This window comes from Saccoglossus kowalevskii, chromosome 6 (assembly GCF_978046115.1).
Source record: "Saccoglossus kowalevskii chromosome 6, keSacKowa6.1, whole genome shotgun sequence".
NCBI classification, from domain to species: Eukaryota; Metazoa; Hemichordata; class Enteropneusta; family Harrimaniidae; genus Saccoglossus; species Saccoglossus kowalevskii.
The window spans coordinates 14,999,878-15,025,959 of record NC_140646.1 but is presented as its reverse complement, the minus strand read 5'-3'; the positions used below and the strand labels follow the sequence as shown (position 1 = coordinate 15,025,959).

General features: G+C 35.1%; 1 protein-coding gene across 1 annotated transcript; it reads left to right on the top strand.

Moving 5' to 3' along the window:
• Nucleotides 1-206: 206 nt before the first annotated feature.
• On the top strand, nucleotides 207-20,142 carry LOC100378944 (mRNA (2'-O-methyladenosine-N(6)-)-methyltransferase). The gene is made up of 14 exons (XM_002730933.4): nucleotides 207-300; nucleotides 749-1,184; nucleotides 3,541-3,704; nucleotides 5,404-5,558; nucleotides 6,052-6,283; nucleotides 7,112-7,211; nucleotides 8,377-8,539; nucleotides 9,777-9,949; nucleotides 10,261-10,347; nucleotides 12,735-12,919; nucleotides 15,643-15,736; nucleotides 16,547-16,647; nucleotides 17,371-17,445; nucleotides 17,814-20,142. Exons 2-14 carry the CDS (start codon nucleotides 816-818, stop codon nucleotides 18,055-18,057), a joined length of 2,142 nt encoding a protein of 713 aa, XP_002730979.1. The 5' UTR covers nucleotides 207-300; nucleotides 749-815; the 3' UTR covers nucleotides 18,058-20,142.
• Nucleotides 20,143-26,082: the final 5,940 nt, after the last annotated feature.

The following is a 26,082-nucleotide window of genomic DNA, read 5'->3' as shown; positions in this document are numbered from 1 at the left end:
TCAAGTTCGCTACTGTGTTATGGGTGAATAGTTTGCACAAAACAAAATACAACAAATGACTGAATACCAGTACTTACTTACGCCAATGCATACATATATCTAACTCTCCCGCCATTTTATAAGTTACAGTAATCAACCAGCCTAAAGCTCGTGCACAGCGCCACCATATTACCAACGCATTTAATATTTCCCATGATGCTGTGCGAGGCAAAATGGCGGACTGGTCGAGCTGTGAAAACTAGATCGACGCGCTCTTTTTATCATTTCTGTACCTGGATGTAATCTGATCCACAATCGGAGGTAAGAATATATTATATAATATTCTTAAGATGTCCATGTTAGGTATATGAGTTGTTTCACAGCTGTAAATTGTATGCATGCGACATAATCACAATATGAAAGATACAGTAGTTACATTATAACACAATACATGAAATTTCACTTCTAGAATCAAATGGATCGGTACAGAAAATTCACATTCGATTCTGTTGGGCAGAGTTGTCGCCGTTATTTACATTGCATATAATTCATCCAACGCTGTAAACACTATTGCATCTCTGCAGATCACTGGATTGGTGTGTATTACTGACCGTAGTTTACACTTTGTTTACGTTTGTGGCGGAAGTGTCTTTCCGTGCAGAGAGTGATTGAGGTTATACAAATGTATTCTCGTGCGTTGTAATATATTGTTACATCGTACTGTCATCTGAACATTCACCGATTAAATATCTATAACATTTTTGTTTAGGTTGATGCAGGATCGGAAAAAAATGAGCCTCAAAAAGACTGCGTCATTAAACTAATTGCTGAAAACAATGGACGAAGCAAAACAAAAGCCTGGTCCATCAGACACCGCTACGGATCAGCCTTATAATTTTATGCATCATCGCTCTCCAGCAGCCATCTCACCCCCAACACAGTCAAGAACAGCAATGTATCAATCATCACCATCTCCACAGGGACAACCCTTTTCTCCCCAGGGGCAGAATGTTCCCTCACCACTCTCTCCACAGCCATCAACCCCTACCGGTCCTGATCCAGTGCATGACCTGCCGGAAGAGCTGCTGCAAATGGGATGGAGGAAATTTTGGAGCAAGCGTGAGAGGCGGCCATATTACTATAATAAAAGGACAAATGAATCTATGTGGGATATTCCACCGCTGAGTAGCCCTGGCTTTGTACAGGTACGAACAGTATCAAATAACCAGAGTGAATTTCACTTGTTTTAGTGTGATGTGTCACTGCAATACTTCCCTGTGATGTAATCACAAATTGTAAATTTAACATGTCATTTGATGCTGCATAAAATAGCATAATAATATCATGAAAATAAATCTTACTTAAGCTGTTTTGTTTTCTGATAAGCTATTAATCATGAAATCCAGGACTTGAACCTCAGAGATCAGTATTCTCAGGCTGGGTTAACTTTGCATTCCTTTCAAAGTGTTAGTAAACTTGATAATTAAAAAAGAAAAAAATGGTAAATGAAGAAGAAAAAATCTTAAAGCGATAAGCTTTCTGAGAAGGCCTTGAATTAATTGAAAATTGTGAAGACACAGCACTGAAATGAAAGATGTTTAGGTTGTGCTTCCTGAAGTCTTGTACAGCTTTGTACATTCTTGTTTTTATTCAGGATAAACAATGAGAACTATTAAATAAAAAGAATTGTTCACATCGGGTTCAAAATACTTGGGTACTTGCATGTTGTTTTTTCAGCCTGTATATGTACACCTGAAACCTGATGTGTACGCTGTGCATGCACAAAATTCATCATTCGTGGGTATTTCGATCTAATAAAAAGTATGAATATTGTATCACAATATTTTATTTCAAAAGTGTTATGTTATTATAGATTTGCATATATGCCATAGCTTTTTGAGTTTACCCGATAGAAATCATGATTTTTAGAAAATCCTGTGACAAAATGTCAAAAATAATCATTGCTGGTTAAATTTCTATAGGAATCCAGGTAAAGGCATAATTTCATGGAAAATTCCCAGAATCTCCTAATAATTTGTGACAATCAGAATTATCCATCTTATAACAACCTACTATTTTCATTGGCATTTGATTTTGCTATTTTAATTTTTCAAGCAATTTTACTGGGCAGGAAAACAATGAGTTCTTTTGATCATGTAATTAAATTACTGGGTCTTAATTATCGGTAAAAATTAAAAAAACAGGCAATAATTAATATCATGTATGTCACCAAATGATATTTTCAAATAAGACAAAATCACTGTTAAATGACTCAAACATTGCCGTTTTTTTTTTTTTTTTTTTTTTTTTTTTTAAGCAATTGTTTTTCACCCTTAAAGTAGTAGTACAAGTTTTTATGTGAGTTTTGTGAACAACATAAAATGAAACAATTGTATAAAAATCTAATACCTGCAAACAACCCTAAGCCAATATAATTGCTCTATATGTTTTAGATTCAAATAATAACATAAACTCAAGTGTCTACTTCGTATGTGGCTAATCCAGAAGTTACTCCTATAGGGCTTGGGAAAATATACCCTATTCATGAGTCTAGAGCCCTCCCAGTTTTCTGTGGGACAGGCCTTTCATGTGAACTCAGGAAAAAAAACTCCAGGGTGAAGCCATGGCTGCATGTAACAATATAGAAACTGTTGTAGTTAAGGCGAGACCCACAAACCCTCCCTTCTTCCCTCCAAAAGAAAAAAAAAATCATTATTTTTCAAAATAAAGTTTGTAAACTAAAAAGCAAAGATTTTTTTTTACAAAAATGCATGGCAAATTACTAATTTTCACTGCTTGTAAATTATTTTGAATGTGATAGACAGATAAAACTTGCTCTGTTTTGTTGTCTAAATTTAAATTTTGTATTTCATTATCTCACAACAGCACCACCCCTGGCCTAGAACATCAGTATACTTGCATATCCTATATAGATATAAAAATATAACATTAGATATTCTTTTATTAAACTAAAGTGGGAGCATCATGGGAAAAAAAGACAACATTTGTAACATCAGCTGACATGTGCTTATTATATATGACCTTTGACCTTGTTAACATGTCATATGTAAATTAACCAAAGGTGGAATTATTAGCCTGAGTATTCTTGTTGAAAGATTGTGGAAAGGATAAATTTTCCTGATCGCATCGGTAGTTATTGTTTTTCCTTACATTGTTCAGCTAGTACTTTAATATCAGATGACTGAAGAAAAAAAAAATTACAGAATTTTAGAATTCTGAATGCAAGACTAGTTTTTCCACGCTTTGTATGACAGTTCCTCTAGTTGCAAACCTGTTGTGTTTGCCGGTGCTGTATTGATTTGTGCAAATTAATTGACTGTGTTTTGTCTATACGTTTATTTGTAATTCTGTTATTTCATGTTCGTTAAACAGTTTTTACTGTCATGTATGTAATGTCACAATGTCAATGGTTCCGTATTTAGTGATTGTCTCTCAATTTGTCCCCGGATCTGGTGAATTCTTTTAATTTTGGGAAATGTTCTTTGCTATCACTCATTGTGTTACAGCATATATGTATGTTTCTATTTATTTTTATTCTAGAATGATCCCCTGGGTATAAACACAGTTAATCGTGAACAGCAGGATATAAGACTATCCCGTAATAGCCTTGATATTGGACAGAAGCGTAGGCTATCTGAAGACCACGCTATGGGTCCACCTGCCAAAAAACCATCAAGTGGTGTACAGATTCCAATAGTTCCTAGGTAAGACCTCCTTCCTATTTCTCACCTCAATTGGCAGGCCAGGGCAATTTTCATGTAGAAGCTTTTTAATGTATGTCATTGCTGTTTAATACCATGCACTTAACCATACACTTAAACAATGCATTTATTTTTCCACCGTACGGTCATTGGTTTTATATGACATTTTACGACCATGAAAAAAGGAAATTCAATTGTTGTACCCACGTCTCGAAACATAAAGTAAAAGTGATTGCCATGAAGCATCTCTCATTTTTTTTTACCCTTTGTTCCTAAAACTAGAAATTTATTAGTTGTATAATTTGTTCCTTAAGGCCTCCTAACCTCAACCCTAACATGGTATGCCCCCTCCAAATAAGAAGGGTACAAAAATGTATATACAAATAACTTGGGAGGGAAAATGGAGGTTAGGATTAAAGTTATGATTAAGGAGTCCCTGAGGAACTCTTACCTCTTTTGTTTGTTTTAAGCTCTGCTGTCGACTTTGTCGAGCAGAGCTTATCATATGAGTGATTGTCCGGCGTCGTCCATGTCAATGTTTTACTTTTTCGACTTCTTCTTGAAAACTACAAGCCTGAATGCTTTGATACTTGGTGTATATGTACCTTGGGTAGACCTCTCTCAGATTTGTTCATTTCATGATGATATCTTCAATTCTCTAATTTTGGTGAATATTTTTGTAATTTTTGGTAAAAAGTGATATTTTCGACTTCTCGTTAAAAACCCCAAGTCCAATTGCTTTGATATTACATATATAGGTACTACATGTGGACCTCTCTCAGATTTGTTCATTTTGTAATGATATTTTTAATTCTCTAATTTTGGTGAATATTTTTGTCAATTTTGGTAAAAAGTGATATTTTCAACTTCTTGTTGAAAACCGCAAGTCCATTTGCTTTGATATTACATACATAGGTACTACATATGAACCTCTCTCAGATTTGTTCATTTTGTAATGATATCTTTAATTTTGGTGAATATTTTTGTCATTTTTGGTAAAAAGTGATATTTTTGACTTCTTGTTAAAAACCGCAAGTCTGATTGCTTTTATATTACATATATAGGTATTACATGTGGACCTTGTTAATTTCGTGGTAATATCTTCAATTACTTAATTTCGATTATTTTTGTAATTTTTGGTGAAAAGTGATATTTTTGAATTCTTGTTGAAAACAGCAAGGTCCGTTGCTTTGATACTATACATATTGTTCATTTTCTAATGATATCTTCAGTTCTTTAATTGAAATGTGCATTGCTAACAGCGGAGCTATCTCAGCCGACTGGCTGCTTGTTTTCAACAATTATTGCACTCTTGATGCATATTTTTGCCTTATTGCGATTTCTGACAAATATCCGCACTTTAAACATCCCTCATATTGGCGTGCAAGAATGCCCACCTAGTGTCTATATGATGTCTTCTAAAAGCGTTGCCACATTTGTCGCAACACAATGTGCTACCATAAAATCTGTATTAGAAGCCGCATCTCTAATATAAGAGAAAATATATGAGAAAAAAAAGTCATCATTTCTCATATGTGTAGATGCTCTAATAGAAGCCGCATTCCCTCTGTTGTATTGTACCATTTTAATAGAAGCCATGGTTTCTATTACAGATTTTACAGTACTATGTGTGCCGTGTAATGTGTATATTGCGTGTATATATTTTACTAAATTGTTTTTGTATTATATTTGTTATTTATAGTCAATATTGGGATTTTGCTATCAACACTAATGCTCTGTTTATGGAACGGAAACCCATCAATGTGTTACCTCCGCAACCAGAGATAGAATATGAACGGTCAAATATCTGTAATAGACTGCGGATTAGTTATGCAGAGTTATGTAAATCAAGAGAAGGTAAGGTTCAAATAATTGTTATTGTGTGCAGCATTAAGGACATAAATTTGCTGCAAAACGACCAATTCTGTGTGAATGACATGACTAAAATAATATTATAAATATTCCACTCAAACCAATGCTTACATGTGCCTCTATCCTAAAAATATGATACAAGATTCCTCTGATTTGATGGAGTGAAATATATTAGTATATTTGTATACTAAAATTTAGTAATATACCCAACCCTCTTACTCATATTTCAAGCTAGCATGTAGTAAGTTTTACGTAAAACATTGGTGAACTGTTGGTCAGCCAGAGATAGAATTGACTTGGCTTGGAAGAGGATGCAGAAAGCCACACTTTTCCTGTGCTTACCACTCCCATTCCATCCAATCCCATATCATATTTTTTAGAAAATTTTGTTTAATATTTTGTTTGAAAAAACATCCAATAGAGGTACCCAATTCACACCCAATGTATGTACCGTAATCTACGTACTCTTTTCTTGCAGGTCTTGATGCGCCAAAAGAGTCATTCAACAGGTGGCTACTGGAAAGGAAAGTCATTGATAAGGGCAATGACCCGTTGTTGCCTAGTGACTGTTCTCCTGTTGTCTCGCCTTCCATGTATCGTGAAATTATAAGTGACATTCCAGTCAAGTTATACCGACCTAAATACGCATCCGAGGCCAGAAAACAACTTTTCAGATATTCCGAAGCTGCTAAAAAAAGGATTGATTCAAGGTACTGTAGAATACTTTATTTTCGCTATTTTTGCTGAAGGGATGATTCCGTGAAAATAAAATCCAGCGAATATACTTTTTTTCCTATATTTCACATTAAATTCATCAAAAATCAGTGAAAATAAAATCCATACAAAACGCCCAAAAAAGCATTTTCAGCGAAAATTAATTCCAGCTAAAATAAAGTATTCCACAGTATATTATATATCACTTTTCAGAAAAATTATTCTCAAACATGAATGTGAATTCCACTGCGTTCTTCATGTAAATAGCATTTCTATTCAACAATGTTTTAATGGAAACTTCTGCCTTTATGGCAAGCACTTCAGAAATAATCTTTTTTTTTATTTTGACCAGTTTCCTGAATGTTTCCATTGGTTTGGGATAGTAAACATTAGCTCTCCATGTCCTCTTCCTATCCTCATTGCATATTGTAAAACATGCATACAACATCATATCCTACTGGCTCCTTCCATGTATTTTCTAATTGAGCATTCTTTGCTAGTAAATACAATAGCAAATTGACTAATTTACATAACAATAAAATATATTAATCACTTTAATTATTGTTTTTTTTTTTAAATCATGAAATTGGAGGAGGGGTTATTCTATACAATTAAAAAAATGTATTTTGATGTGAGTGACATATATAAAAGTCTGACTTTACACACAATAAATTTGTTTCTGATATGCTCGAAAGAAATACTGCTTAAAATTGTTCTCCTGTGGCAACAACCACTTCTGCTTGTTGTTAGGCAGGCCTCTGTCTCGAGTGGTCAGATTGGTCGGCATGGTATGAAACATAATAACAAAATTGTATTTTTAACAGGAATGTGTCATCAGAAAGCAGAAAACTTGTCAAATGGAATGTGGAAGATACGTTTAGTTGGCTACGAAGTCAACAACAGGCTTCAGTAGAAGAATACCAGGTCAGTGAGTCCAGTAAATTCACTCAAGTATCTGTTGAAATATTATGCATATTCATTAGCATTTTAGCCAATCACATTGTAGACTGTAAAGGTAGTTATTTGTACATGTGACATATTCTTCTGAAACGTACTGGTAAAACTATGTATATTAACCTTTTCACCACCAGTTCTCTCTTCATCACAAATTAGTTCAGTTTGTAGTCGACTATTATTTCTTATTTCTGGTTTCAATGAAACTGGGCAGGTTGATGAATAAGTTTCTGTTGTATATGCATGTAATTTTTTTTTCCAGAAAATCCTATGTGGGTCTTTTTTAAGATTTTCATCCAAAATTACCTCTCCCTACTGCACTGAGAATACAACTGAGCATGCTCAGAATAAATAATTAGCTTAGATTGTAATGCTAGGGTTTTTAGTGATGTCATGACCTTGATCTGGATCAGTGACAGATGGGTCATACCATTACCAATCTCAGTAGTAAATGTAGAGGGGTTGTCAAGGCTACATTTTGATGGGAATTACAGTGATGACACTGAAACAAACCCAGGTCCTGGTAATATACAAAGACCTTAATTAACAAAGAAGTCAAGTTGTATTTTATAATTAAATAACAGGGACTGTGACATTCATGTCCTGTCTTCAGAAGATTGGAACAAAAATAGTAAAAAAGTTTGAGTAAAAACGGAAATTTGACACAAATTTTGTCTCTAAGCTCCACAAATAGGGTTCTTTTCCAGAAATATTGAAAAATATAAAAAAAAAGTGCAGTCAAACTTGGGCAAAAAAGTCTGGTGTTGAAAAAGATAATTTACTTGATTAGAAGCATACATAAACCATTTATGTGTATTGTATTGTAGATCTATTTTTTTTTTAAATATAACACCCATGTCATTTACGCAAGTGCTTGTACCACCAATAGAGCAAGTATATCTGTATTATTATTTATCAGAAGCTTACATACTCAGTTACAGGATTGTTTTGGGGCATTATTATTCTGTACTGCATTTGTATTATACCTTTGGGGAAATAAAATCTACTTTACCACTTATATAATACTGATTTATGAAAATGATACATGTATATACACAATATGCCTCTATTGGAGTTGCAATTTTTATACAGGAAATACAATGCATGTCTTACATTTCTTTTTTACCTCTGATAGGAGCGTTTGGGACACCTGAAAGAACAATGTGGACCACATCTAACAGATGCAGCTAAGCACTCTGTAGAGAGCATTTGCAAAAAAATGAACCAGATGTCACGTGATGCTGCTAAAAAAATTAGTGAAAAACATTGGGAGATTTTGAGAGAACATGGTATTACTGGTAAGTTATATTTCACTATGCATGCTGGACTTGGTGATAAAATTTAATTTATTTATCTGTGTCTGTATCACCAATTATCCCAGCTCGTCAGTTACTACTCCATGCATTCTGGGTAGTAAGAATATGGTCTACACACTTTGAGAAGTGCCGGTATGTCTATTCTCCTACTTGACCACTCACCTTAGTTTGAATAATTGTACCTCGGAATACAATAATTAGATGTTATGACATGACAATCTCTGCAATACCACGGCATCTTGGCATTTTGACGAGCGTCAGTATGGCGAGCTTATGCCTTATGGAACACTAATATACAAGTTCCCGATCAGTGATCATAAACAGTTTCAAGAACATTGAAACACAGCATGGTCAAGTTTTTAATGTGCATAGTTATATTAAGAAATAAACACTGTGAAATACTTTATTTTCGCCTTGAATTAATTTTAGCTATTTTTGCTGAAGGAGTGATTCAGTGAAAATAAAATCCAGCGAATATACCTTTTTCCTATATTTCACATTCAACTCGTCAGAAATCAGCGAAAAAAAATTTATACAAAAACACCCAAAAACACTTTTCAGCAAAAATTAATTCCACCTAAAATAAATTATTTCACAGTAGGTTCGGATCACAGAGTAAAAATATTTCTTGTAGATTATGAGGTCATATTTTACTGTATGATTAAAAAGACTACATGTTCCGTGTATAATAATATGAGGTTATTACGAGTATACTGCAAAGTATGCACGAAGACGAGACATCAGGAGTATCGACTAACGAGCAGCGGAGATCGGTGGGACCGCATACTGTCTGAGTGCATACTTCGCAGTATCCTTGTAGTAACCTTATTATTATACATCTTTTCCTCCCAGGAATACATCATGGAAATGCCGAAATCCAAAACGTTTAGAACAGATTTAGTGAACTTCACTTTGTAGTGTCCGGACAAACCCTGGGGGCAGCCATGTTTTTTTATTATTATAGGATGCTTATCCATGTAGTCAATCCATATTTAGAATTCACGTTTCCTACTATGGTAGGATGAAAATACCACATAAAATACTGCAAAATTACAACAAGCTGGGTACTCAGCTCAAAAAATCACATGTTGGCGCTTACCCAAACACTTGCCTCAAAAAGAACTGCAAATTACATTTTTCATTCACCATGAGTGGAATAGTACTTGGTCAGTTGTTGAAACATTGTCGTGTAAAAAAACAATTTGTATTCTGTCTTCAGATGTGCCATATTATAGAGATCCACAACACAGAAAAGTACCATGCTATGCAGTGCAATTGGCTGTTCCATCACCACGGTTACCAAGAGTTGACTATACTGTAGAAGGAGAGTTGACGTGTTTGAAATACAAAGACCAAGTGTGTAAAGTAAATTCAGCTCATTTCCAGAAATTAGTAAGTCAAAAAAGTATGCTTGTTACTTGTCGTCATTTAGACTTGAATTCAGTATAAGCTTTACATATATCTCATCAAGAATTAGTGAAAATGGACTTGTACATACAAAACACCCAAAAAATCGTTTCAGCGAAAATTTATTTCTGCTAAAAGTATTGTATTTTACAGTAGTGGTTATATTTTTAGGGCAGTTGATGATTTAAAATTATTGTTCGAACACATTTCAATACTTTTATACAATAAAACAGTACGATATTCAGTTGCAATCTTTCTCAGTAATTATAAAGAACTTGTGTCTTTGTTACTTTTAGGAACAGTTATATAAATTACATTGCCTTGATGATCCAAGATTTGATAATTTTCTTGGAAGAGCATGGTGCTTGCTGAAAAGGTATCAGGTAAGTTTGTTAATAGTCTCCTAATGTGTGTCTGTATACGTTTGTCAAATGTGAAATAATTATTACGTTTACTGATTGTTTATTTGCTTCCATGAAATGGGCTATTGTCATAGCTATGCATAATAGTGCAGACATTTTTTTTAGCTCCGCTGTTGACTTTGTCAAGCAAGGCTAATCATATGAGTGATTGTCTGTCGTCCGTGTAAACTTTTCATTTTTTATCTTCGCTGTCGACTTTGTCGAGCGGAGCTTATCATATGAGTGATTGTCCGTCGTCGGCGTCCATCGTCTGTGTCAATGTTTTACTTTTTCGACTTCTTCTTGAAAACTACAAGCCTGAATGCTTTGATACTTGGTGTATATGTACTTTGGGTAGGCCTCTCTTAGATTTGTTCATTTCATGATGATATCTTCAATTCTCTAATTTTGATGAATATTTTTGTCATTTTTGGTAAAAAGTGATATTTTCGACTTCTTGTTAAAAACTGAAAGTCTGATTGCTTTGATATTACATATCTAGGTACTACACGTGGACCTCTCTCAGATTTGTTCATTTCGTGATGATATCTTTAATTCTCTAATTTTGATGAATATTTTTGTACTGACTGACCTTATTTTTGACCCCTCAAAAAAATAGTCAATATTGTGTTCACTTATTTTTCCACCCTGTAATGAAAACATATACCGGTACTAATTATTAGTCCTCGTTCGGACAAAGTCCGAAAACGGGGACTTGTAATTCGGTGTCCGTCCGTCCATGCGTCCGTCCGTCCGTCCGGAGTCATATCTCAGAGTCCCTTGGACCGATTCCGTTCATTCTTTGCATGTGCCTAGTACTTTATGTGGGACATATGCACATGCAGTGGTTTAGCGATTCGATTCAAAATGGCCGACTGGCAGCCATCTTGTTTTTTGAAAATGTTGTATTTTGGACATGCTTTGTCAGTTTTCATTCAAACTTGGTACATAGATTATACATGTTAGGATACATGTCCATGATGATTTATTTCAGAAATGGATCAAAGATGGCCGACTGGCAGCCATCTTGTTTTTTGAAAATGTCGTATTTTGGACATGCTTTGTCAGTTTTCATTCAAATTTAGTACATAGATCATACATGTTAGGATACATGTCCCCGACCGTTCGTGAGTTCCTGAGTCTGTCCGTTTGTCCTTCCGTGTGTCCGTCTGTCCGTGTGTCAGTCTATCCAACGTCATATTTCAGAATCCTGTGGACCGATTCCGTTCATTCTTTGCATGTGCCTAGTACCTTATGTGGGACATATGCACATGCAGTGGTTTAGTGATTCCATTCAAAATGGCCGACTGGCAGCCATCTTGTTTTTTGAAAATGTTGTATTTTGGACATGCTTTGGCAGTTTTCATTCAAACTTGGTACATAGATTATAAATGTTAGGATACATGTCCATGACGATTTATTTCACAATTGGATCAAAGATGGCCGACTGGCAGCCATCTTGTTTTTTGAAAATGTTGTATTTTGGACATGCTTTGTCAGTTTTCATTCAAATTTAGTACATAGATCATACATGTTAGGATACATGTCCCCGACCGTCCGTGAGTTCCTGAGTCTGTCCGTTTGTCCTTCCATGTGTCCGTCTGTCCGTGCGTCAGTCTATCCAACGTCATATTTCAGAATCCTGTGGACCGATTCCGTTCATTCTTTCATGTGCCTAGTACCTTATGTGGGACATATGCACATGTAGTGGTTTAGCGATTCGATTCAAAATGGCCGACTGGCAGCCATCTTGTTTTTTGAAAATGTTGTATTTTGGACATGCTTTGTCAGTTGTCATTCAAACTTGGTACATAGATTATACATGTTAGGATACATGTCCATGACGATTTATTTCGCAATTGGATCAAAGATGGTCGACTGGCAGGCATCTTGTTTTTGTTTTTTTATGCGGTATCTTGGACGTGCTCTGTCAGTTTTCATTCAAATTTGGCACATACATGTACTTTATACATGTTAGGATGCATGTCCATGACAATTTGTTTCAAAATCTGGTCAAGGATGGCCGATTAACAGCCATCTGACTTTTTGGCCTTACTACTATATTTCCACAATTTATGCACCATACATATCAGTGTGTTTCATAATCAGATCAAAGATGGCTGAATAATGGCTGTTTTTATTTTGGCTATATTACTATAACACGAAACAAGTGTTTTGATGTAAATAAACAATCTGTTGTATACACCACTTGGAACTCAAGTTTCAAGGACACGCTTGTGACAACCCCTCCACTTTAATATGACGAGCACAAAGAGAACTTAACGGGGACTGTGTCATTTTCAATGACTTGTTTATATTAAAGTTGATATTTATATACGCAATTTTTCCGTTATTTGCGTTTTATTCAGACAATGTTTGGTCTGCGCACCAACGAAGGCAGTGGTCTACAGGGGGCGCTACCAATCCCTGTGTTTCAAGTATTGAATAGACACTTTGGAGTGACGTTTGAGTGTTTTGCATCACCTTTAAATTGTTATTTCAAACAGTACTGTTCTGCGTTTAATGATGTGGATAGTTACTTTGGATCAAGGGGGTAAGTCGTGTCAGTTATATTTATACATACCGGTAATCCCACGATATCTTCTCTTAGTTTGATGCCAGCAGACACGAGTGGAACTATTGCTGAAATAATGACAACTATGAATATCAGTGTTTTTTTCTAGAAAAAAACTGCAAGAGGGAGCACTGCAATTCAGCTGCACCACCAAGTGGGGGAGATAGGGTTCTCCTCAGGGTGTGGAGTTTTTGATAATTTTGATAAGTTAAAATGGAGCATTCTATGGCTTCCTTGGGGCCAAAATTACTATCAGACAGGTCACAGTTGAAGACTGTGGTCACATGTGATCATTGGTCAATTAAAATTTTATGGTTGCCAGAGGATCTGCTCTCCAAGAGGACGCATGGCCATGGTGTGAGGGCCCTGCGCCCCTGTTCCCTTGTTTAAAAAAATCCCTGGAATATATCGTTGGGTGTCCCTCGTATGCTAATTTTGTTGATTTTCCAACATACATCATTGCACTATGCTTAGAAATATTGTAGTGTTGCAAAAGAAACTCGTATGGAATTATGATCAGTATATTTCTACTCCTACCAGGGTTTTTAAATCCAGAATTACAAAAGCACGAGTCGAAAAATTATTTTCATCAAATTTGGTTTCTAAACATGTATATGAAGACGCATGCAATTTTTTTTATTTATTTATTCCACAGATCTTTAGGAAGAATTCTGTGATTAGATTTGTTATCAGTTAATAAGCAAGTGCTTGTCCCAGCATGATTTTAGCACCCAGAATAATAAACATTCCTAGATCACCCAGAATAATAACCCACTTTAGGCCACCTAGAATAATAACCCTCATTAGGCCACCCAGAATAATAACCCTCCTTGGCCACCTAGAATAATAACCCTTCCTAGTCAACCCTGAATAACCCCCCTCCGTACTCCACCCAAAATAACTCTCCCTCATCCACCCAAAGTAATAACCTTCCCTAGTCTACCCAGGTTAATAACCTTCCTAATCCACCCAAACTAATAACCTTCCCTAATCCACTCAAACTAATAATCTTCCCTAGTCTACCCAGGTTAATAACCCTTCCAAATCCACCTAAACCAGTAACACTTCCTAATCCACCAAAACTAATAACCCTTTCTAATCCACCCAAACTGATAACCCTTCCTAATCCACCTAAACCAGTAACACTTCCTAATCCACCAAAACTAATAACCCTTCCTAATCCACCCAAACTAATAACCCTTCCTAATCCACCCAAACTAATAACCCTTCTTAATCCACCCAAACTAATAACCCTTCTTAATCCACCCAAACTAATAACCTTCCCTAGTCCACTCAAACTAATAATCTTCCCTAGTCTACCCAGGTTAATAACCCTTCCAAATCCACCTAAACCAGTAACACTTCCTAATCCACCAAAACTAATAACCCTTCCTAATCCACCCAAACTGATAACCCTTCCTAATCCACCCAAACTAATAACCTTCCCTAGTCCACTCAAACTAATAATCTTCCCTAGTCTACCCAGGTTAATAACCCTTCCAAATCCACCTAAACCAGTAACACTTCCTAATCCACCTAAACCAGTAACACTTCCTAATCCACCAAAACTAATAACCCTTCTTAATCCACCCAAACTAATAACCCTTCTTAATCCACCCAAACTAATAACCTTCCCTAGTCCACTCAAACTAATAATCTTCCCTAGTCTACCCAGGTTAATAACCCTTCCAAATCCACCTAAACCAGTAACACTTCCTAATCCACCTAAACCAGTAACACTTCCTAATCCACCAAAACTAATAACCCTTCCTAATCCACCCAAACTAATAACCCTTCCTAATCCACCCAAACTAATAACCCTTCTTAATCCACCCAAACTAATAACCCTTCTTAATCCACCCAAACTAATAACCTTCCCTAGTCCACTCAAACTAATAATCTTCCCTAGTCTACCCAGGTTAATAACCCTTCCAAATCCACCTAAACCAGTAACACTTCCTAATCCACCAAAACTAATAACCCTTCCTAATCCACCCAAACTGATAACCCTTCCTAATCCACCCAAACTAATAACCTTCCCTAGTCCACTCAAACTAATAATCTTCCCTAGTCTACCCAGGTTAATAACCCTTCCTAATCCACCCAAACTAATAACCCTTCTTAATCCACCCAAACTAATAACACTTCCTAATCCACCAAAACTAATAACCCTTTCTAATCCACCCAAACTGATAACCCTTCCTAATCCACCCAAACTAATAACCTTCCCTAGTCCACTCAAACTAATAATCTTCCCTAGTCTACCCAGGTTAATAACCCTTCCAAATCCACCTAAACCAGTAACACTTCCTAATCCACCCAAACTAATAACCCTTTCTAATCCACCCAAACTGATAACCCTTCCTAATCCACCCAAACTAATAACCCTTTCTAATCCACCCAAACTGATAACCCTTCCTAATCCACCCAAACTAATAACCCTTCTTAATCCACCAAAACTAATAACCCTTCCTAATCCACCAGATAACAAACCTGCACAGGACACATATGTCAAGTGACAGGATTAAAGAAAAATTAATATGCAAAACAGCAATGTGAGCGTGTGTTGTCCATTTCACAGACCTTTCTTAGATTATCACCCTACTAGTGGCTCATTGGAAGTTGTTCCTCCTTTCAGTGAAAATTTGATGGGGACAATGGTATGCTATATTGAGATAATAAACTTGTTTTATAATTCTTAGACCTGTTTTAGATTTTTACCCTGTGAGTGGATCATTTGAAGCCAATCCACCCTTTGGTGAAGAGTTGATGGAAGCTATGGTTGACCACTTTGAGGTAATAATTAATCTATATTTTGCAAATCTACATCTAGTCATCTAAAATATTACCTCACCAGATTATCACGATTTTCAACTTTTAATTCTATTATGGTCTTTACTAAGTTTCCACTTGGATAAAAAACGAGACAAACCTGGACCTATCATTTTAATCTTCACATCTAAATCATATCTTAATTCAGACGTATTATGCACATGCATTTGTTTCACTGTCTCATTCAAGATGGCTATTTTAAAGTAAGAAATGCATTTAAAATTCAGCATTTCTGCCAGATTTGAGCCATTATTTTTTTTTTTCAGATTTCATTCAAAATGGTTGACTGGTGACTCTAACATACCTTGTCCTTTACATTGTGTTCTACATGCGTTTGTTTAACAGTCTAATTCAAAATGACTGGTTGCCAATTCAAATAAAAATGTTTTAAAGAATCGTATCTCTGACATGTCTTGACAATAATATAAAGCATTATACATGTCACACATATCCATGTTCACTTGTTTTAAATACTTTTTCAAATGGCTGACTTGTTTTGTTTACTATCCCACAATAGAGATTGTTTTATCTTCTTAATTTTATCCATATGACCCTTTGTATATTTCCCACGTCAAATTCCAGCCACTATGATCCTGACTCCTACTAAAGCCACACGATTTTCGTATATTGCTCACATTTGATATGACCGTTGCCCTTGACCACATAAAATTTCAGCCACATAACCATCATTTCCTACAATATAGTGAGTCTGGCATTAGTGAATATATTATGTTCAAGTTTAAGATCTAATTGATATTTTTTTTATTTCTGCAGTCATTGCTGGATAAATCTACAGATCCTTTGTCATTTATAGTATTTATTCCTGAATGGAGAGATCCACCGACTCCGGCATTAGTTAGAATGGAAGCCAGCAGGTAACATTTATACAATGCTCTTACACCATTGAGAAATAAAAACCTTGAAATGAAACATCCATAATTTGTTCAATATTAATTGGAGCATTGTGATTAAGGACCTGTACACAATTCAAAACTTTCAGTTTGTCAGAAATGGAGAAAGAAATCATAGAAAATCACAGGAAAAGTTAAATATTGTTTAGAAGCTAGATTACGCTATTTGTTTTTTAATTAGATTCATACTGACTTTTGAAACAAATTTTTTTTTTTACAAAATTTTGAACTGATTTGCCACATCCAGTGACATTTTTTAGCTGCTTTGTTGAATTTGTTGAGCGGAGCTTATCATATGAGTGATTGCCCTTCGTCGTCGTTCATGTCAACTTTTTACATTTTCGACTTCTTGAAAATTACAATTCTTATAACTTTGATACTTGTTTGTTAATACATATGATGTTTCAAACATGGCTAATATAGCAACTGTTAAACTCTCGTTAGAGTTCGAATATTACATAACAAAGCTTAAAATGCCTTTGATGTGTCATCGGACCCCAAAGAAATTTTACTGCTACAAAATGTTGTAATTTTCATTCAAGAAAATTTGTCTTTTGTGAATTTAAAACGGTTTAAAGAATTCTTAGCTGATTCTTAACAAAATATCTGTATCTTTCATTATTGTGAACAATGTAATCCTCTCAGTGAATATTTACTCTAATAACATTACTTGATGGGTTTTGCTAGGTTTAAGAGGAAGCAGTGTTTGATACCAGCATTAGAACATGAATATCGCAGTGGAACTCAACATACATGTTCAAGGTGAGTGATACCAACATAAACTTGTAGGCAAAAATGACCCAAGTCGCTAATTTGGGGGAGGGGGGATAACAAATTCAAAATTGCCATTTTGGAAATAAAACAAAATTCACAAATGTGCTGAAAAAAATTGTTGTTGAGTATGTTTCTGACAGTGTTATGCTATGGTTAGAAAGCTAAAATTGTAGTTTTTGCACCAATAATACCGATTTTATTATTTTTGCATTGCTTGTGGCATAACATGTCACTATAGTAAAGAAACGCACAATCTCGGGACAATCTAGACCAACACAATACCAGGATACCAGTGTTAGAACCAGCTTTCATTTGTGTTTATGTTAACTGAATCTCTTATCTTTTATTTGTCGTAGTCACGAGCTTTACTACAGAGCAGTGCATGGAACATTGGCATTCTTCCTACAGAATGATGCCGGCTTTGAGAAATGGGGGCCAACGCCGGACAGAGTAAAAGCACTCCTTGACGCCTTCATTCCTGTAGGTAATGAAGTTGGTCAAAATAGCGGTCACAGGGAAAGTGGCGGTCATAATAACAGTACAGGAAACCACACTAAGAGTAGTAGCAGTAGTAGTGATGTGTCCGCTGTCAGCAGATAAACTCTATCCCCATTTTCATGTATCATGCCAACTTTATGTGCTGAGCCGTAGCTCAATACTCATGCCATAGCGTCCTCTAGTGTTGTCACTTGCCTAGCTTTAAATTTGTACATACATTGCAGAAGAAGGTGTTCTGTTGGCGAGGGTCAAACCATTTGGATCAGGGGTGTCTGACCAATTATTGGGGGGTAAATTTTCTTTGGTTTGTCTTGTCTTCATCTATTGCAACACTTTGATATAAATTCTATATAGGGAAAAATATGCCTCTAGGTTCCCCTCTAGCAACCCTACCCACCCCTTATGTATGGAATAGTTCATTCTGATGAAACAAAGTTAGAACATGGAGTAAGCTTGTACTCCAGTGGATTTGTAAATAAAAATAACTGCCCATCGCGTAATTTTGATACAAAAGTGTGTCACAAGATATGTTTGAAAAATTTTTTATATTTGCAATAAGTCTAATTGAGCCACTCATGCATTACTGTCTCCGATAATCAACCTTGTCTTAATCTTTCAACTAGGCATACCCTAGGATTAGCAATTTTCAGAATTTTTTTTTTTTTTTATGAAGTTTCATTTATGGTCAAGTTTTATCATTAGCCAATGTATGGTTTTTAAAGATTTTAGCACAAAAAAAAAAGAGAGAAACTTACGATATATATAGATTTTTATTTTGTATTTTCGGTTTTTGCCAAGTTTAGTATTAATTTGTTGGGGTTTTATATTATATACATCTTTTAAACTTTGTGAAAAGATCTTGGTGGATTTCTCTTCATGTGCTTGTATATTTTGCTTTGAGACTATTAATCCAACGTTTATCACGGTTACATTTGGGAGATAAAAGTCGTTATGTAATGAATATTACACTTAGTGAGCACCAGTCAGCTTCAGTGTCTTAGCCCAAATGTCTTTTTAATAACTAGAAAACGTGTTTGAAACTTTTTAACCTTATGAGTATTGTCTCGTTTTGGCACTATGCTACAAATGATGTTGTTTAGTCTGTTTCTCCCCCACATAAAAACGTTTATAAAAATTGACAAACCTTTTCATCAAAAACTAAAAATCAACATCTGAAACTGTCTGGTCTTAAAAAAATGATGAAATTTAGTGACAAATATAAGGAAATGTCACCCGGAGGATTAACTGAAAGCTGTAAACCAAAACAAAAAATACAAAGCTGATGTGATAAAAAAAAAGTTTAAAACTTAAACAGAAAAAAAACTTTCAATATAAATCAACAAATAATTCACAGTAATTACTGTGCATGTAATCAAAGATTAAACTAAGATAGCAACAATGACTGATGTTTTCTAATTTCATTTATTTATTTTCCTAATGTTAGATTGTTGCTTATCCATTATACTATATCATATCACAATTGTTAATGTACTACATAGACAGTCAAATTTTATTCATGATTCATTCATAAAATTCTTGTGTTTTAATCACACACACACACACACACACACACACACACACACACACAGTGTGTTTTGTCATTGAACTCCTAGCAGGTATTGTGCCCACAGATATTAACATTTATTCTGCATAGATTATGATTGATAAGACACACCCGAATCCACTATTTTCTGTCACAATCCCTGCCATGGAGGAGAGAGTACGACTAATGTTTTATTAAGTTTAACAGAAGTAAGTTAAAACATTTTATCTTGAAAGTGACTATTTTTGTAAATTATGTGTGTAGCTATGTACGTATTCAAATATCTATTGTATCTCAAGGTGTGTATGTAAGTGTTATTTGCTTATAGTAAAATTTTTCTCTTTTTCAACCCTGCTAATGTACTTTGAAATACTGTGTATATTATCCAAGAAGTACATTGAAATAATTAATAGAGATTACTCAATGTCCATGAAGTAATTGATTTGTATTTATTTTAAATTTTTGTCTGATTTTAGTAATTTGATAAGCTCATCTTGAAAACACACTCCATATTTCTTATTTTACTTGAATTAAAATGTTTGTTAATATTATTACATCTTATCATATTCGCATCATAATCATCAACACGTTTGTTTTATCCTGTAGAGTTGACAAATAAAATATCTACTATCTTGTTCTATTCACACGTCAATGTCTTGTGTCTTCCTCCAAAGTTGACAAAGAAGATTTAAAAAATGATGACTGACTTTTTAAGTTAAAATCATCATATATCATGTCATTACCATTGTTTATTTGTGAGATTATGAACAATAATTGCTCTAGAGTAGGGTTCATGCACACAGTCCATTAGCATGGGCTAAGAGATCAAATATCTTAGTCTGTGCTATGAAAAATGTACGCTTAGCACAGGCTAAGAAATGTTAAGCACGGATCACTCTTGCCCATTTTAGGACTTGGTCCAGAACCTCAGCATGGCCTAACGAAGTGTGCTTGAACGCTTAGCTCAGGCTTAAGTACCAAAAATGCCATTGTATTCAATGTTCATTTGGAAGATTCACTATTATATTCATAACTATTCATTTTAGGTATGCCGTTTCCAACATGACAACCGTTGAACGTGAGCACATCTAGAGATATTGTTCTCGTGCCTTATAACCGTACACCTAACATGTACATCTTTCTAGTTACTGTATTGAGTAATCATAGTTAAAATGGCTGAAGAGTTTGGGCTTTCCTTAGCCAATGCCAACCACTGTTTCCTCCAGTGCGTGACTGTAATTGGGTCCATCAGCTATGCAAAAATATTAGACAGCTAAGTTGACTTTTTAGTAGAAGTTTTAACATTGTTATGCTGCTCATATGTCTGTAAATTCACTTGTTTACCTTGCGTCAGTATCCACAAGTAACTACAATAATTGGAAAAATCATGGAGGAAACAAGGTACCGGTAAAGCTTGTCAGTAGCTAATATTTGGGCATTTAAAGGAGATTACCAAAATACCCATCATGTAAACCAATTTGGGATAGAAATACTCAAGTATTTTACGTAAGTTGGTGTTCTGTGATCTCTAGATCACTCCCCACATATACATCATACCCCCCTCCCCGAAATCCAAACGATCAATTTTTACTTCTCTGAATAAGACATTTGTTATTACAGTGAAATACTTTATTTTAGCTAGAAACTAGTAGCTTTGCAGTGATTGGCTTTCACGGTGAGTGGATGAAACTTGTTTTTTTCATCGGAGTTGAGAATGTTATAAAACTGACAGTTTAGCAATATTAGGGTTTGGGAGCTACAGGTTTTTAACATTTCACGTATACATGTACCATAGTATCTTTGACTACACTGTGTAGTTTCCAGTCCTTGTATACTGTGTTCTCCGGGATAAATATCTGATTATTCGGAAACATGAAATTGTAATGAAATATCCAAGAACCAACATATACCAAAAATTAAATCTTAAAGTGAATATTCATGGTGTATTTTAAGTCTAACCGGACCGGAAGTGAGAATTTGTTAGTACTCTAAATATCCAAACATATTTTAGTACATGTAATAATTTTCACCAAATCATCCATTCAGGACAAAGTATTTACAGTAGTGGATTTTTCTGTTTAGTGGGCGTATTCTGGTGTGTTCAATATACGTATTAAAATAAAATAAACTTTGGTCTATTTATTTTTGGCATTATCCTTTTGTTGTGAGTTTGTACAAAGAACAGACGTATACATGTCAATTTGGTTTTTAGTCCCCGTTTCAGGCACAGCCTGAAAGGCAGACTATTAATTCTTATTTAAATTGTCCGTCTGTGACATCTTTAACATTTTCTCAAAAATTCTGCAGCAGATATCGATGAAACTTGGCAGGTTGATGAACAAGTCTCTGCCGAATATGCACATAATTTTTTGTCCAGATCTGAAAATCCTTTGGGTCTTTTTTCAAGAATTTCATCCAAAATTATCTCTCCCGACTGCACTGACAGAGCAACTGAGCATGCTCAGAATAAATAATTAGCTTAGATTGTAATGCTAAGGTTTTTAGTGATGTCATGACCTGGTCATGTCCTTGATCTGAATCAGTGACAGATGAGTCATATCATTAACAATCTCAGTGGAAACTAGAGGGGTGTCAGGGTTACATTTTGATGGGAATTATAGTGGTGATAATGAAACAGACCCAGGTCCTGGTAATATACCTGAATTAACAAAGAAGTCAAGTTGTTATTAAAGATACATCAAGGTTTACTCAGATTTATGAATGCAGTTTCTTGAGCATGTATGAGACATAATTTGGTTGCACTTGTACTCTGAGATTTTGGACCCGGGTCAATGAAAGTTTTCAGTTATCAGATTAAGGGAAATCACTTTATGATGAGTTGTACTAACATAGAGTACATATTAATTCAATTGTTTGCAGATGTTCCATGTATTATTTTAATATGAGTATTTTATAATTATATAACGGGGACTGTGACATTCATGTCTTGTTATTCCGAAAAGCAGTCGTTTTTTTCATGCATGCATGTTTTCACTGAATTCAATCAAACTTCGTATTGACATCCCTCATTGTGTGTTACTGATGCACCCAATTTTGTTTTACGGCTTGATTCAAAATGGCCGACTAGCAGACGTGTTGATTTTGTTCTCGGACAATCCTACAGCAATTGTGTTCAAAGATGGTACAAAGACAAGCCATGAATACTGGCATACATCTATACTTCAATTTTTGTTCCTAATCAACACAATTTCAACAATAAGGTAATATTTTATTTTCTGCAAATTATATGTCGTAAAGGACGGGAGGAAATGTTGGGTCGAAAGTCCGAGAGGTTGTTTTGAATAAGAAAAAATTGGTTGAAAACACAAAAAAAAAATTGAGAGTCGAAGAAGTTGGTTGGAGAGTCAAACATGTTGGTTCGGACGTCGACAAATTTGCTTGGAAACTCGGGATACTAGTAGTAGGTTCAACTTGGTATGTCGAGAATATTGTATGCAAATTTGGAAAGTCGAAGAAGTTTTGGAAAGTTAAAAACGTTGGATGGAAAGTCGTGAATATGATTAGGAATTCAAAAAAGTTAGTTGGAAATGCAAAAGTGTTGGTTAAATGTCGTAGAAGCTGAATGGAAAGTCAATAAGGCTGGGTTGAAAGTCGTGGAAGTTGCATGTAAAATCAAAAAAGTTGGTTGAAAAGTCGGAAAGGATAGTTGGAATGTCGGGAACAGTAATTGGAAAATTAGAAGAAAAGTTGTGTACGGTGGTTAGAAAGACGTCAAAGTTATCTAGAAAGTCATAAAAGATGGATGGAAAAGAGTAAAGGTTTGTTTGACCATTACGTATGTAACCCAAGTTTCGCAGTCAAAGATGTCATCAGGAGATTGCAGAAACCCCATTATCTTTATTACGTTTGGTTTGTGTTATTTGCAATAGATAAATAGTCAACAAACTTGTGATGTGTCAATAATGTTGAGCCAAATTATTGACCATTTCAGTCTTAGACTAGAGTATCTGTTGCTAGGGGAGGAGGGTGAGTAAGACCTTTTCAGAGTTTTGAGTTTGTTTGGTTATGACTATATCTACTATATCACGGCAGAGATAATACATACAGTTATACACTGGTTGGGCGACTCTCTGTCAACAATAATGCTCTATATGACATTAAGGTATTTTCAACGAGGTCACCTGACCATGTATGATCTTTAAATATGTTAATAATCAGATCAAGTGTGCAATGTTTTCAATATAAAACTGTGTGAATGTATCTGTCTGCAATAGTGCTCCAGATATGACTTTGTGCGGACAAACAGACGGACGACGGATGCTCATAACCACGTTGTCGTATATGCCGGATGATAATAATGCTAGACAAAGTAACACTAAATAGATTGCTTCTACAATTAAAGCAGAGAGTCGTCACCTGCGCATGCGTCCGATGGTCACAGCGTGTCATTGTTTACAAACAAGCGTCTACCCTGAGCCTTTGCGTTTTTAGCGTGTGTTGTTATCGTCGCTTGGGACTCAATTCCCGCGCGTGCGCAGGTGACGACCCTCCCGCTTTAAATGTTTATGCTTAAAGGGCGGTGGTCGTCACGCAGCGCGTGTTTGAATTTAATGTAAATAAACAATGCATTTTACACGCGTTGTACACGTCGCTATGAGTCCCATGGCGATCAGGGCGCGACGCGACGACCATCGTCCTTTGACTGACTCCAAACAAACTTCAGTTTAAAGGGCGGCAGTCGTCGTGCCGCGTCCTGTTCGATATGGGACCCAAAGCGACGTACACAACGCGTGTAAAATACATTGTTTATTTACATGAAATTCGAACACGCCCTGCACGACGACCACTGCGCTTTAAACCTAAAACAGACAGAAACACTCTATAAATATATTGAATGTGCATGTATGAATTTACCGATAGTAAAAGAGACATGACTGATGTTTTCTAATAACATTCATTTATTTACTTATCTTTGTTACAGAAGGGTGTACAGAGGAATGTGGGAAACTTATACTCACTTGGTTATGCATTTAAAATGTCGTTAAACATGTCTCTTTTCTTTATGAGATTTAGTGTCGGTATAAAGTAATCCCGTGGGCCACTGGCCTTTCAGTTTGGTAGGGGTGTGCGGCCGTGAAATAAAACCTAAGACCCCATCATAGACCATTTCCACCCCAAAAACCATACCCCATTATAAACCAAATAGTGATTTTGTATATCCCATCAGAGACCAAATTGTCACCAAATTTGTTTAGTTATGGGTTGAATCTACTCGTGACCAGGACTCATCAATAAAAGTACTAAAACTAGGGTTAATACATGGAAATAAAAAAAAAAAAACAGAAACCAACCCCCGGCCCCATCCAAGTCAGGCAAACCTGATATTGGACCTAAAGGCAAGAAAATCTATACCCCTTTCTAGACCAAGCAGCTAAAAATTACGACCTCAAAGGGCGGCACAACTCCATAATGTGATTTGCATTAAGTGACCCCCCCCCTCCAGGAAAGTAATTTGGTTCTCTACGATATTACAAAAGGATATTTGGTGAATCCACCCATAGAATATACACTTGAAGTTATCAGAGATAGACATCCATATTCCTAGCCTGACATGTAGGCGTGAGTGGCGCCCTCGTCAGCCGAACGGTAGTTTACGTATAAATCTGTCGGTGAGGGCGCTTTTAATATTTCTTTGGAACTGCCCCATTCATTTCCTAAATACTCGTACATTTAAACGCGTTGCTCATATTTCTCAGGCACTTATTCTAAGTCTTCAGTAGTAACATCTTAAAAGGGGAAACTAAACCAATTTGATGTACGCACGGAATGATTTGTTTTTATTTTATATACATGTATTTCATTTTATTTATTTCTATTATTTTTATTCATTTTTATTTATTTTTACTATATATTATTATTATTATTATTATTATTATTATTATTATTATTATTATTATTATTATTACGTATATCTTATTTTGAATTACTTTAACTATGGCCACATACAAGATTTTAACATAATTTCTTTAGGCTTTGGGTCAGATCCTCTCACGATTACAAAACCTTTAAAATACGACAGCAAATAAATAACAAATTCAAATATATAAATCAAATAAAGTAAAAGCAACTGTATGATAACAATAATTGATTGAAAATATATTTTAAAAATTAAAGGCCAGACTAGGGTCTAATTTTTATTAGATTAGAACTAAAAATTCCCAGATAATGGAATTCCACACTCGGGTTAATACGATTATATTAATCTCAAATAACAATTGCAATCAAAAATTACGTCTACAATCAATCTGATTAAAGTAAGATCCTGGTTGGCTTAATTTTTTTTTAAATTTGTTTATATCATTACTATAATTATTATTAATTTTAATTATTTACTATAATTATTATTTATTTTAATTATAATTATAATTATAATTATAATTATAGTAATTATATAAAAAAAAATAAGCCAACCAGGATCTTATTTTAATCAGATTGGTCTACAATATCCGTGACCAATCGCGGCCATCGCTTAATGATCGAGAATAATCGATATTACATAACACATATCACACCCTTCAGCCCTTTGAGTGTTCTGGGTTTCATCAATAGTAATGTAAATTCCA

Coding starts and splice junctions, on each gene's coding strand:
- LOC100378944 (XM_002730933.4), top strand. CDS start 816: ATGGACGAAGCAAAACAAAAGCCTGGTCCATCAGACACCGCTACGGAT. Junction 5,559..6,051: donor GTTATGTAAATCAAGAGAAG/GTAAGGTTCAAA, acceptor CTTTTCTTGCAG/GTCTTGATGCGCCAAAAGAG. Junction 6,284..7,111: donor AAAAAAAGGATTGATTCAAG/GTACTGTAGAAT, acceptor TATTTTTAACAG/GAATGTGTCATCAGAAAGCA.